This window comes from Humulus lupulus, chromosome 4 (assembly GCF_963169125.1).
Source record: "Humulus lupulus chromosome 4, drHumLupu1.1, whole genome shotgun sequence".
In the NCBI taxonomy this organism is placed as follows: domain Eukaryota; kingdom Viridiplantae; phylum Streptophyta; class Magnoliopsida; order Rosales; family Cannabaceae; genus Humulus; species Humulus lupulus.
Genome location: NC_084796.1, coordinates 249,662,147 through 249,677,623, shown reverse-complemented (window position 1 = coordinate 249,677,623; position 15,477 = coordinate 249,662,147). Strand labels below are relative to the sequence as shown.

The window sequence follows — 15,477 nt, the reverse complement described above, 5'->3', positions numbered from 1 at the left end:
AAACACATATTTGTCCCATGATTTAGTTCACTCTCATAACCCTAGAATTTTAAAAAAATGATCCATGAGAAAGATTTGGTTGGAGTAGAAACCATTTTCCCTCTATGATCAATTCTCTTTGAATGTGAGGATAATAAAGTTAAGAGATGAAAGAGGGAACCAAAGGAGGAACATAAGGTTCATGAATAATATTCTATTTTTCACAATTAATTTAAAATGAATCCAAAATTCTTTTGCACTAAGTAGATAACATAAATTCTTGCTCATATTTTGGAAAAATGCTATTTGTATTGAATATATTGTTACCGGTACCACTTAATGCAACATACATCATTATTGGAGTATGGTGGGTCTCACATATAATAAGTGTAAGAATATTGAGTCATTAATAAAAACATGAGTAACTCCACTAATCACCAATTGGTTTTTAGATGGAGCCTCACGATTCTTGTCATAGTATCATAAGTCAATTCATCTGCGAGTATTCTATCCACATCGAATCAAAGAGTAAGCTAAGTCATACGAGATTCGCATAGTGCAAAAAGACACTTGAGGTCCAAATAGTGAGCTAAGCCGTACGAGATCTGCATAGTACAAAAAGATAATTGATATCCAAAAAAAATAATCAAGCTAAAAAAGAGTCACTTGTGATCAGTTGATTCAAGAGTCCGCATAGTGCAAAAAAACACTTGAGAAAAATCGCCACCATCTTGAGGGGATATTGAAGTATAGTGTCTCACATAAAATAAGTATAAGAATATTGAGTCATTAATAAGAACATGAGTAACTCCACTAATCACCAACTAATTTTTAGATAAAATCTCATAATTCTTATTATGAACGATTAATACAATATAATAGTGGTTCTCATAGTGTTATCAAATTGTACAAATCATTGTATCTTAGATCAAGTGTCCCCATAGCAATACTCATACTCAATTTGTACTTGATTTATTTGATGTGATATAAAGACAAAATCATTGTAGTGATTATCAAAGCTAATGAACGATAAGTCCAAAGAAATTGCAAAAAACCAACCCAATAAAACATCTATGTTGCCGTCTGATTCTTACTACTTTTCTTTTGTCCACAGCCCTTGGACAAAGCTCAAACACTATTGTCTCACTCCTCTTAATAATTTTACCCGTCACTACCTTTTGTCCACATTTCAAGTTTCATTTTTTGGAGCCTTAAAAACACCTTTCCAAAGAGTACCAAAACAAAAAAGAGGAGAAGAGAAGTGCTTCTTCTTTTTCTTGATCCACTCTCATCCATTGTCTCCTCATGGCAAATAAACTCGCAGTGAAGAGGAACGAAACGAAAAGGAGCCTCGAAACTCTTCTCGATTTGGACGATACCTCGAAAAATGGCGTCCCTCTCCAACCGCGCAACATGATTCCCGGCCATGGCTTGGAGTTCAAGAACCTTTCTTATAGTATCATAAAGAAGCAGAAAAGAGAAGGGGTTTGGATTGACAAGCAAGCTTATCTTCTCAATGATATCTCTGGTCAAGCAATGAGAGGTGAAGTTATGGCCATTATGGGGCCTAGTGGAGCTGGTAAATCAACGTTTCTTGATGCCTTGGCTGGAAGAATTGCTCAAGGTAGCTTGGAGGGTTCGGTTAGAATCGATGGAAGACCGGTTAGTATATTTATACTATCCTATCATATATGTAAATGGTGAAATAAGTAGAATATAGTATATCACTTTGTAAAATAGTTTCATTTCGATAATTTTTTTGCAAAATGACATTTTAGATAGGATGTATCGACAATCTAAAAAAGGTGTCTAGAGTTTTCAACAGGGTATCAAGATTTTTAATAGGGTGTCGAGAACGATGTCAGTAGTATTTGAAAATAAAATATTGTAAAAAATTATCAAAACTAGACTATTATGCAAAGTGGCTATAAAAACAAAGGTAGGTAACCATTTGATACTATGTGTTTCTGTAAAGTATCGTTTTAATACTTTTATCATTTATTTTGAAAACGTACATATTTAGTACCTGTATTTTAAAATCGTATATACTTGATACCATAAAATCAAACTTAATTGAATAAAATTTTATCAATTTAATCAAGCTGGTCTCATTCATCCTGACAAAATTTTATTTATCAAATTTGAGTTTAGGATGCCAAATATGTATGATTTTTAAATATAGGATACTATATAAGTATTATTGAAAAAAAATACAAAAACGATACTTTGCATAAACATAAGGTTCTAAATGAGTAAATTAATATTTTTTCTCATGTATATATATATAATATAGTGTTTATTATAATATTTTATTAATGGTATAATTAAGAAATAATATTAATGAATATTGTGTTTTTGTAGGTTACAACAAGCTACATGAAGAGGGTGTCGTCTTATGTGATGCAAGATGATCAACTGTTCCCAATGTTGACTGTGTTTGAGACTTTCATGTTCGCAGCAGAGGTCAGGCTTCCTCCTTCCATTTCCGCTTCCGAAAAGAAGAAACGAGTTCATGAGCTCCTTGCTCAACTTGGCTTACAGGTACGTACAACCATCCTAAATTATTATATATTAATGATGATACTAACATATTCATATATATATATATAGAGGGTGTTTTTATGGTAGGGCTACAAAAAGAGGTGTATTATCGGTGCACCTAATTTGTGTTCTCTTACTATAAACAATTTTCGGTGCGATTTTTTTTATGACTGTGTATATTTTAGTTATTTAGAACATCATTCAAATTTTAAGAAAATTCTGATTAATTTACCGTATTGAAAACTAGGTTCAAACAGGTTGTTTTTCATGTACATAAAAAAATTAGTCACGCGTGCAATGATCTGTTTGAACCTTGTTTTCGGCACTGTAAATAATTCAGAATTTCTCGAAAATTTGCAGGATGTTCTAAATAACTAGAACAAAAACGGTTATTTAAAAAAACCGCATCGAAAACTATTCAAGGTAGGGGAACATAAAAGGTAGGTGCGCCTGTTTTTTAGCCCCTAACAAAGAAAAATCATATATATTGACAGTATAGCTTAGTCAATCACAATTATTAAAACTGAAATTTATTGTTTTAAAAAGCAATAACACGTTACTGTGTGTAATATTTGAGTTGCATGCAGAGTGCAACACACACTTATATCGGGGATGAAGGGAGGAGAGGTGTGTCCGGAGGAGAACGGCGTAGGGTTTCTATAGGAATCGATATAATCCATAAGCCATCACTGTTGTTCCTTGATGAACCCACCTCCGGTTTGGACTCAACCAGTGCCTATAGTGTTGTCGAAAAAGTCAAGGACATTGCTCGAGGTGGTAGCATTGTTCTTATGACCATCCATCAGCCTTCTTTCCGCATTCAACTACTCCTTGATCGCATCACTATCCTAGCAAGGTACGCAAATCAATCCATACATATATATAAATTGTTATTTAGCATTTTAAGGTGTTCGGTGCTCGATGCTCAACACCATAAGTAGATAATATATTGTTATTAGTGTAATTAAATATCGGATCCCACATATTTGGCTTTAATAAGAATTATGGAGTATCGTTGACTAGCCATAAGGTGTCCACTCATGTAGTATTGGACACTTTAAGGTGTCAAATAGCAACATTCCATAATTGGTAAGCGATATTGCAAATACTTATTAAATTTAAATATGTGGGATCCGATATTGAATTATATCAATAACGATACAACATCTACTTGTAGTGTTGGGCACCATACAGGTGATCAAATAACCTTCTAAAATAGAGCATTGCAATTTAGTATCGGGTCCCATATATAATCTTTTTGATTAAAACATATGAGATTTGAATACTAAATTGCATTAACACCAGTTTGCATGTCGTTTTGGGTGGTGTTAGTCATATAATTCATAATGCTTATTAAATTTAAATATATGAGACCCAATATTGAATTATACAAATAGCGATACACTATTTACTTGTGGTGTTGGACATCATACAGGTAATCAAATAACCTTCTAAAATAGAGCATTGCAATTTAGTATCGGGTCCCACATATAATTTTCTTGATTAAAACATATGAGATTTGAATACTAAATTGCATTAACACAAGTATGCATGTCTTTCAGGGTGGTGTTAGGCATATAATTCATAATACTTATTAAATTTAAATATATGAGACCCAATATTGAATTATACAAATAGCGATACACTATCTACTTGTGGTGTTGGACATCATACAGGTAATCAAATAACCTTCTAAAATAGAGCATTGCAATTTAGTATCGGGTCCCACATATAATCTTTTTTATTAAAACATATGAGATCTGAATACTAAATTGCATTAACACCAGAATGCATGTCGTTTCGGGTGGTGTTAGGCATATAATTCATAATACTTAAATTTAAATATATGAGACCCAATATTGAATTATACAAATAACGATACACTATCTACTTATGGTGTTGGACATCATACATGTAATCAAATAACCTTCTAAAATAGAGCATTGTAATTTAGTATCGGGTCCCACATATAATCTTTTTGATTAAAACATATGAGATCTGAATACTAAATTGCATTAACACCAGTATGCATGTCGTTTCGGGTGGTGTTAGGAATATAATTCATAATATTTATTAAATTTAAATATATGAGACCCAATATTGAATTATACAAATAGCGATACACTATCTACCTGTGGTGTTGGACATCATACACGTAATCAAATAACCCTCTAAAATAGAGCATTGCAATTTAGTATTGGATCCCACATATAATCTTTTTGATTAAAACATATGAGATCTGAATACTAAATTGCATTAACACCAGTATGCATGTCGTTTCGGGTGGTGTTAGTCATATAATTCATAATACTTATTAAATTCAAATATGTAGGATCCGATACTAAATTATACCGATACCTCGTACAAGTGATCAAATAACCTTTTAAAATATAACATTGCAATTTAGTATCAAATCTCACGTGTAATCTATATTTTATTAACACAAGTATGCATGTGGCTTGAGATATTAAATTCAAATACGGGAGAATCCCTATTTCATTGCTAAATATTTTTCAATTTGCTCCTCATTTAGTTGTGTTCATCACTACAACTGACTATTCCAATTTTTTGCAAATGGCAGAGGAAGATTAATATACATGGGAAGCCCAGTCGGACTCTCAGCCCACCTAGCCGGCTTCGGCAGACCAGTACCAGACACCGAAAACAACCTCGAGTACCTCCTCGACGTAATCAAAGAATACGACGACGCAACCATAGGACTAGACCCCCTCGTCCTCTACCAACGCGACGGCACAAAGCCAGACCAAGCAGCCCGAACACCAGTCCCCAAACCCCCCAGAGCCTCAAGAACACCATACAGATCAAGCGCCACCTCAGGTCTCTTTAGCAGGCACATGATCAGTCTCAAGAGCCAAGGCTTCTCCTCATCGAACATGACATCTCGACCAGGCATCGACTACGATGACGAAGACGACGACGACGACAGTGAAGACTTCAACAAATCCTTGGAACGCCGGCCACCGCAGACCCCACTTCACAGTGGAGTTTTCAGCACCAACCAACCTCCTTATTTAGCTTCACAATTCTACAAAGACTTTCCAGTTTGGGTTTACAACGGCGTTAGAGGAACCCCACGTCGGCCTCCGTCGTGGACTCCGGCGAGAACTCCTGGACAAACACCTGCCCGGAGAACGCCAAGGTCTGGCTCGAGAAGCTTCGTTTCGAGCAGTCAGTTTCCTACTCCTTATCAGCCTAACCACCCCAATAATGGTTCCATACCCAAAACCCCCTCGGCTCTCTACAACTCATCTTCATTCGTTGAAGAGTTCGAAATGGAAGAGTTTGATGACGACGACGACGATGAAGAAGTACTCGATGACTTTGATCTCGGACCCAAGTATGCAAATCCATGGCTGAGAGAAGTGCTCATACTTTCATGGAGGTCAGCACTGAACGTGATCAGAACTCCGGAGCTTTTTCTCTCCAGAGAGATTGTGTTAACAGTAATGGCGCTGATTCTGGCGAGTCTTTTCAAGCATCTGAATCAAGATACTTTCAGAGACATAAATAGGCTTCTGAACTTCTACATCTTCTCGGTTTGCCTGGTTTTCTTCTCATCAAACGACGCCGTTCCGACGTTTATACTCGAGCGTTTCATCTTCATAAGAGAGACTTCTCACAACGCTTACAGAGCTTCGTCTTATGTCATCTCCTCGCTCATAGTTTATCTGCCATTTTTTGCTGTTCAGGGATTCACTTTCGCGGCCATAACCACTTTCATACTCAAGCTCAGAGCTAGCATACTCTACTTTTGGATCATTCTCTATGCTTCTCTTATCACCACCAATGCTTACGTCATGCTCGTCAGTGCACTTGTTCCAAGTTATATAACAGGTAAATATAATTATATTTATATATTGATTCTAAAGATTTCGTGGATATGTAGTGCTAAGAGTCAAGTAGGTCTCATGTAGCTATTATATTGGTATTGTTTGGTAATCATTAATAAAACAGTTTTTTATTTAATTAATTAAAAATTTGATAATTAAACATAAAATTGTTTAGTAACTCTATTTTTAATTTTTAAATAAAATTTATTAAATTTTGAAAATAGAAAATTTTTACTTTCAAAAATTTTTTAAATAGTTTTCAATTTTTCCTTCTCTTCTTCAAATTAACACACATTGTTAAACAAAAAATAAAAATAAAAGTTATCAAACACGTTTATTATTTTTTATTTTTAAAAACAAAAATAATTACCAAACATATTTTTATTTTTTAAAAATAAAAAACAAAAATAAAATACTATTTCTATTTTTTGTGTTTAAAAAATTTAAAAACAAAAATTTTACCAAACGGACCCATTGTTATTTGACAGTTGTTATTTGGCACTTTAACGGCTTGATTGGTTCGTGATTGGAAAATTGTATTTTCAAAAAGTGTGTTTCTAAAATAAAATCTAAATTTATAGTTTGAAAATGTGTTTGGTTCGGTATCTGAAAATTGTTTTTGCGTTTTAAAAATCTGAATAAGTGATTGGTATGAAATCTAAAAATATAAAAAAGTGATAGTTTTGTAGGATTTTAGTATACAATGATTTGGAATCAAAGAAAACGTGATTTTCTTGTTTTTGATTTTATAACACAAAATTAGAATATTGATTTGAATTTTATTTTCAAAAACATATTACCAATCACTTATTCTTGTAGGTCTCACTGCTTTCAAGTATTAAAAATGATAAAATTGGATTTGGATACTCTACCAATCACAACCTAAGTTATCCAACACCACACGAGGTGGCACCTTATAGTTGGTTAATGATACCTCATAATACTTATTAAATTAAAATGTGTGAGACTCGATATTAGATTGCACCAATAGCGGTATGACACATCTTTGTGGTGTTGGGCACTAATGGTGCCCCTTAGCATTTCTCTTGTTATTTGGACAATCTAATATCGGGTCCTACTTATTTGAATTTAATAAGTATTATGGGTATCGCTAACCAATTATAGGGTACCACCTCATGTGGTGTTGAACATCTTAAGGTGTCAAATAGCAACACTCTAAATATAATTATATTTATACATTTGTGCACGTGTTTGATATTTACATCATTTTACTAGTTATTTGTTGTTTTGGCACCTTAAGACGTTTAACAACACACGAGATGACACCTCATAATTAGTGATACTCCATAATACTTATTAAATTCAAATATGTAGAAATTGATATTGAATTGCACAAATAGTGATACACTACCTTCTTATGGTGTTGAGCACTACGGGTGCCCCTTAGCAATTCTCATCTTCAATTGCATGTGTAAGTTTCATGAAGTGAAACTAACTTCATAAATTGATTAGGCACACAATGATAGAGAACTCGAGATTTATTTTTAAAAAAAACAAATAGTTGAGAACCGAAAAACTATAACAATTGCAATGTAAGTGTCAAAAAAGATTACAATATGAGAATTTGCGAGAGCAAATGACATACCTAACCATTTAAGTTACCCCTTTTAGGTTATAAAGATGTCAAGATTTAATAAGTAGATTTTATGAGTAAGATTATTTAACTCGAGCTATTAAACTTTTTTTTTCTTTTCTGAACTAGAACCATTCCTATAGTCTCGTACATACTCACACATCCAACTACTTAAAATGATTTTAGGATAAGTTTAATTTTGGTGCCTCACTCATATCTAGCCAATCAACACATGTCATATAATTTAAAAGGACCCCCAATTTAAAATTGGTAATTACTATAATAATTATTTGATTGTGTCATTTTATTTAAATAAATTTTAATTAATGTGGTATATATTTATTTATTGGTGTCACATAACACTAGAAAGAATGAGAATAATCTTGTCAAATGTAATATTCATGAATTATTTTCTTAATAATCAATACATTTTTTTTATCAAACATTAAGGTTGTCATATATCAAAGATGTTCAATATAATATTAAAAAGAAAGAAAAATGTATCTAATTTCTGAAAATTATAATTTTCCATTACAGGATACGCAGTAGTGATAGCAACTACAGCCCTCTTCTTCTTGACATGCGGCTTTTTCCTGAAGAGAACTCAAATCCCCATCTACTGGAGATGGTTGCACTACTTGTCGGCGATCAAGTACCCATTTGAGGCCATGTTGACCAACGAATTCAAAGGATCACGCTGCTACAATGGCCCTCCTCAAGATCTTTCGCCAGGTCCTTTGGGAGAAGTTAAGATCAGTGATTTGCATATTCATAATATAACAGTGTTAAAACAACCATGCATGTTGATTGGAGAAGATGTGCTATTCTCCATGGATATCGAGCATGAAAACTTGTGGTATGATGTCTTGATCTTGCTCGCTTGGGGCGTTCTCTATCGTCTCTTATTTTATGTGGTGCTTAGATTTTATTCCAAGAATGTCAGGAAGTAATGAAATTAACTATTTTGGGAGTGTTTGGTATGGGGTAAAGTGAATGTGAGAATGAGAATCTAAAACACTTCTTATGTTTGGTTCAATTTTTTAGGGGGTAAAGTTAATAATTTTTGTGAGTCTCACGTGTATTTTAAGAGTAAAGTGAACTATTTTATACACTTGAGTTTAATATCACCTCCATCCTAAGCTTCTCTGCACTTTCCAAGTTCACTCAACTACTCAAAACGGACACCCCATTTATATATATATATATATATATATATATATGACATAGATGTAATGCCCTTTAGTCACTGGTGTTGTTCCATTCTGTATTAATATACAATAACATCAATCCCATATTATTCCTCAATTATTTTAGCATCACCATAAATTACTCCATAAATAGAACAACACTATTATCAGAACCACATTACATCCAGAACCTATATATATTTATATGGATTATAGTTACTTACAATTAGTTGGAATTGTTGTAAGGCTTTTGATATATGTATATCTAATGGATATTCCATGAACATTGAGTTGTTAGGAAGGAAGGTAGCTACTTCTAGTCTTCTACCACAAGGAAGATTCATATTTTTTAGTTAATAATATCAACATTACATTATTACTTTTGTTTCTCATATACCAAAATTTAGTTTGAACTAGTGTGGAATGTGCTTAAGAATATTTAATTATGTATAGCTATTTCAACATAAATGATTTGGCTTAGAGAAGTTCCTATTTGTTGATTATTGAAAAATGACTTTTCACACTTTTATAAAGTAAATCCAACCAACCTCTAGAATAACTTCCTACTTGAAAAAAAAATTAGTAGCTTAGCCAACCACACCGATATTTAATTAGTTTGTATACTTGATAAAGGCTACTATTTAAAAAATAATGTTAGGCATATTTAAAAAAAGAATAATGATATGTGTATCCAAAATACGCACCTAAATATTACACACAGTGCTTTTTAAAACAATGGGTTCCAATTTTAATAAATATGATTGATTAGACTAAACTATCACATCACTATGTGTAATGTTTGAATATATATTTTGGGTGCACATATCATTATGTTTAAAAAAAATGCTAGACATTGATAAAGAGTAATAATCATGCCTAGATCTATCTGAAATAAATTATTTTTGGTAGAGTATCAAAAAGTTGCATTATTTAGAAATTTTTATTATGTCGAGTATATTTTTTAATTAACACCATCTATGATGCATAGAATGTAAAATTTCCCTTAAAAAAAAATAGAGAACCTCTATTATCCCATCCATACCATATATGGAAAAATAGATGAGATGAAAGTCTTTTGCATATTAAAAGCACGATATCTAGCCATGTAGATTTGGTGTTGAAATCTATTTCAAGTTATAAAACAAAGGGTTTATACCTTTATGGACCCTATATTTTTTTTCTATTACCTATTTGGACCATATATTTTAACAAATTACTTTTTAGACCCTATATTTTGTAAAGTGGTTAAAATAGAACCCTAAACCTGATTTTGGTCAATGTTTTCTCAACTAAAATCACAAATAATTTACCAAACTAACAATTCAGAACAAAAATAAAATCATTCTGCTTAAAAACGTTGTTGTTATATTCAATTTTTTCTTCATCAAAATTGAGTTTAGGGTTCCATTTTAACAATTTTACAAAACATAGAGTCCAAAAAGTAATTTGTCAAAACACAGGATCCAAACAGGTAATTGGGAAAAAACACAGAGTCTAAAAAAGTATAAACCCTCAAACAAAAAATGGCATAATGTCAACCATGGCAGTTCACCAACGCAACTCAACCCAAAACAAAACATTATTTAAGTTAAACATGTACATGTATGCATGTGAATTTTGGACTCAACTTCAGCAAGTCATTTAACAAGCCGTAGTAAACCATTTTTCTTTAAGCTAAGCATTAAAGTCAGAGTACAAAGACAATTAAAAAAAAAGTCCAAAGATTAGCTTATGATGAGCCTGCGTGTTGGGCAATCTTGTTTTCGAGTGCATTTTTGTCTGCACCAACCACCATGTCTATCTCTTTACCGTTCCTTACGAAGAAAAAGGTCGGAACACTACTTATGTTCCAGCGTTCAGCGACATCCCTTGCCTCGTCTATGTCAACTTTCAAGAAAACAATTTTCGGGTACTTACCAGCTAAGTTGACATACAAAGGAGATATGAAACGACATGGACCGCACCATGTTGCTGTGAAATAGAGGATTGCGAGACGAGATGTCTTTGAAGCAGCATTTAACTTTGTCTCCATCTCACTGATGGAGTGTATACCGATAACTTCCCCTGTCGTTGATTAAACAATGAAATTTCAAAAAACCATGAACAAGTTACACAGACTATATCTAGTCACCATAACAGTCATGCCAAGAAAGGTTAGAACTTTAATAGCAGTGTCACAGTATAAAGCTCCAGACAACAAAATAATCCTATATGAGAAAAACCTTGGGACAGAAAAGCAGACGATAGAGTATACAACAGAGTAACCAAATTAGAGTAAGAGGCATATACAAAGAGAAATAAATAGAGAGAAACAACCACATACATGTAAACAATATAAAATGAATCATGAAGAAAAACAAAGAGAGAGAGAGATCGAAAAACATCATACCGTCCTTCAGAGTAGAAAGCGATTCTTGATCCTGCATAAAATAAAGTACTAACTTTAGAATAGATAATACCACTCTTATTCTAGTGTACCATGGACATAAGTCAGAAGTCTCCAATGTCAAAATAGAGGATGAAAAATCCCACAGCATTGGATTTTAGGCATAACAGGATTTCCCTAAGAACCTGACTAACTTTCTAAGTTCTTTTTTTTTTCCAACAAATATTAAAATAAAAAAGAATTTTAGAAGTTAGACCTGACACTACCACTTGCACCACCATGTACAATCACAAACTTACAGTAACAATAATATCCCACTTGCTACAAAACTATCCAACTATATGATGGCCTTACAATGATAACTAATATTTCTGTTATTCACCTTTTGTGGGGGCTCGTTATCAGGCTCCACAACATCAGAATCATCAGACTCAACAATGGTATCATCTTTCCCGAACGAGTCGTGCTTCTTGGTATCAGTATTTATCTTACTGTCCTCCATATCGTTTTTATTCTATCAATCATGAGATAAAACATTACTAAAGGAACAAAAAAAAGATGATCAATGAGATATTTCCTTGACATTGGTACATAACAAGATAACTTTAATCCTTTGACAAGTAAAACAGGAGTCAACCAACTTAAAGATGGGTCATGGTGTAGAAAAAAATAAATAAATAAAACAAATTTGCAACAGATATTTATCATAAGAAAATAAACATGACAAGAAAACAGACTTAAGATTTAGAGCATTCCCAATATCCAATGAAGAACCAAGAGTTAAGAAAACAGAGTTGCTGATAGAAGGATGAAGAGGACGACCAAGGAATTGCAAATGGCTTAATTTTCCACATCATTAAATTCGATACTTGTAGCAAAATGACAAAAGGAATTACAAGGACATCTGTTTTTTATCAGAGTAGAAATCTAGGAATATATTACACAATATCACAACACCCAAGGGAGGCAGCTCAAAGGGTCAAGTGTGTGGTTTGCTCTTACAAGGTCTAAGATTTGACTCCTAATTATAACAATTGCTATAGTTTCCTGTTTTTCAAATATTGTAGGACTAGACAAGGAGTTCAGCAAAAAATATATATTTCACAACATAACAACATGTGTAAAATAAACAGTTTATTTCAACCCTAAATGCTTACACCATAAATGAAGGCACTACCCTCCAAAGCTGCTGATACACTTCCTAATTACTTCTTCAGATGGCCACCAAACTCCCCACGGAATTTCTTAATAGAGGATAAGAAAGCAAAGCTTTGTGATGGAGAAAAGCACAGTGTGAATTCATGAGCACTACTTGTTGTATTAATCAGTATATTTAGAATACATTAGAAGGCTTTGGAAATAACAGAATTTGTTATTACAAGCAACGGAAAATATGGAGCTGAATAAGCAGCTGAACAAATTCTGTTATGGAGACTAACCGAAGGCCTAACTAACTCTAAAGCTAACTCTGATTTAGCTAACTAATTTCTTCACCAACAGCCCCCCTCAAGCTATACTTGGAGTATTCTAAGTGTAGCTTGTTGCAAAGAAATTGAAATCTGGGTGCAGATAAGGCCTTGGTGAACAAATCGGCAGGTTGATCGACAGTAGGAACATACATGACATACATGTAACAAACATAGTCCCTAATCACATCTATGAAGACAACAAGTGTATCATTCAATTATATTTCTTTATTTTCATCCGGTCAAACATCATTTACAATATTATCCTCTCCCAACATGGCTCAAAATTAAATAAATAGAATAATCTCAACAAAAATGACCATCCCACTTCTGAAAACTACACTAAAGTTATTTAGTACAAAAAAACAAAACTAGTTTCCTCTAAATTAATCATGTTTTGACATATAACTATATGTTAACAAATGTCAAGTCATCACACACCCAAAATAAAATATTACCAAAACAAAAAAAGGGCAAAGAAAACATGTTAAACGACTGAACCTGAAAAAGAGTTCGAGCACCCCAGCTGCAATTTAAAAAAAAATAAACAAATAAACAAAAAATCAACCAAAGAAATACATGAAATGGGCATTCACTGACCAAATTAAAAAATAATAATAATACCTATGAAGACAGGACTTGAAGAGTGCGAGAGAAGGGTTATGGAGGAGTGAAACAGGATTATCATCCTTAGTAACATCGTCTGGCAGTTTAGCAATACAAGTCCCATACCTCTTTATCCAACTCATCTGACTACTACCACTACTACTACTACACAAACCTTCACCCTCAACATTTTTTGAGACAGAATTTGACCCATTTCCAACCCCCACCTGTTGAGCAAAACAGTGTAAAATAAAGGGTTATTGATAACCAACAATACTTCAACAAGTTCAAAACAAATTCCTCTCTATGCAGTAAAGCTCCAAACTTTTTCCAGCCAAGGTTGCTAATTCATGAATAAAAAACAATTTTGAACCAAGTTCCCAATTCCTTAACAACCTTTTTAGTCAGCAAACGTGCCTTTTATTCGTAAAAGCTAGACAATACATAACCTAGCTGTTAATTGAGATAATCCCTTTTCTCACTCAAAAAATCCCAGATGAAAACAAGCTCGCGAGTAGAGATAAGAGCTTTCTTGTCCAAAAAATCGAACACCCAGAAAAGTTTCACACAAAAGGATTCATCATCTAAATAAAAATTAAAAACAGAAACTGAAACTGAATGAATTGAAATGTATTGTTCCAAGACAAATAAATAAAGAAGAAGAAGATGTCATACGGATAAAGGAGTAAACTTTCTGAAGCGGAGAGCAGAGCTGGTGACTTTGGAGATGTTGCGGCTCATCATGGTGGTCTTTGAAACCACAGAAACAGTAGTGAGAAAATAGGGGAGAGAGAGTGAGACTGAGAAAATGGTAGTTTTATAGTAATCAATTAGAATAAGAAATGGAGGGATCTAGTTTTTCTTTAAGCTGTTTTTAAAAAAATATATAAAGTAATATATAAGAATAATCTATATCACAATAAACTCTATTTTATTATAAAAATAAGTTTTACTAAATTTAGGCTAATTATAAATAAGAATAACTTTATAATGTAATTAGTTATACAATTTTTTAAGTCTGGCATTAAGAAAGCATACATCTATATAGTAATAATTATATATACACTCAAATAAAAAAAATTAGTCACGTGTGCAACAACATGTTTGAATTTAGTTTTCGATATTGTAAATTATTCGAAATTTTTTAAAAATTTGCAAGATGCTCTAAATAGCTACAATATACACAGTCATAAAAAAAAATCGCGCTGAAAACTGTTCACGGATCAAGAACACTAAAAGCTTTACCGGTAGGCTTAAAGTGAAGCCCCTATAAAAAAATTCTTCTATATCTATACTATATATATATCAATTAGAATAAAATTAGTTTGGTAACAAATATTTTCTTATAATGAGGTTTTACTTTATTTTAAAATAATTTGAGTAAAAAAAATTATTTAAAAAAATTCTTTTTGGAAAACAATAAAATAAAAATATATATTTTCTAAATTAAAATAATAATTTTGATAATTTTTAATTTAATTCACAAAAGAATATTTTTTATCATTCAAAAACTATTTAAAATATCTTATCATACAAAGAATATGTTCTTTGCTACACCCAAAAAAGATACATTGGTGCACCTCTCTTATTTTCGGTACTAAAATATTTTTTGGCGCAAATTATTTTTTATGACAGTATATAATAATCATTTAGATTATCTTGTAAATTTTTAAAAAAATTTAAATAATTTAAAGTACTGGAAACAATGTTCAAATATGCTACTTTTTACGCGCACAAAACAATCACAAATGCAACAAACTAATTGAACATTATTTTCGACACTGTAAATTATTCAAAATTTCTTAAAAACTTGCAAAATGTTCTAATTAAATATAATGTATACAGTCATAAAAATGGCATAAAAAAT

At 32.3% G+C, this 15,477-nt stretch overlaps 2 protein-coding genes across 2 annotated transcripts; one reads left to right on the top strand and one right to left on the bottom strand.

Moving 5' to 3' along the window:
- Nucleotides 1-1,284: 1,284 nt before the first annotated feature.
- On the top strand, nucleotides 1,285-9,081 carry LOC133833171 (ABC transporter G family member STR-like). The gene is made up of 5 exons (XM_062263423.1): nucleotides 1,285-1,641; nucleotides 2,341-2,520; nucleotides 3,108-3,376; nucleotides 5,102-6,375; nucleotides 8,503-9,081. The coding sequence occupies exons 1-5, from the start codon at nucleotides 1,285-1,287 to the stop codon at nucleotides 8,913-8,915; spliced, it is 2,493 nt and encodes an 830-aa protein (XP_062119407.1). The 3' UTR covers nucleotides 8,916-9,081.
- Nucleotides 9,082-10,713: 1,632 nt separating this feature from the next.
- LOC133831687 (TPR repeat-containing thioredoxin TDX-like) lies at nucleotides 10,714-14,441 on the bottom strand. The gene is made up of 6 exons (XM_062262071.1): nucleotides 14,286-14,441; nucleotides 13,629-13,837; nucleotides 13,506-13,530; nucleotides 11,921-12,052; nucleotides 11,542-11,572; nucleotides 10,714-11,216 (listed from the first exon to the last, which is right to left on the bottom strand). Exons 1-6 carry the CDS (start codon nucleotides 14,352-14,354, stop codon nucleotides 10,882-10,884), a joined length of 801 nt encoding a protein of 266 aa, XP_062118055.1. The 5' UTR covers nucleotides 14,355-14,441; the 3' UTR covers nucleotides 10,714-10,881.
- Nucleotides 14,442-15,477: the final 1,036 nt, after the last annotated feature.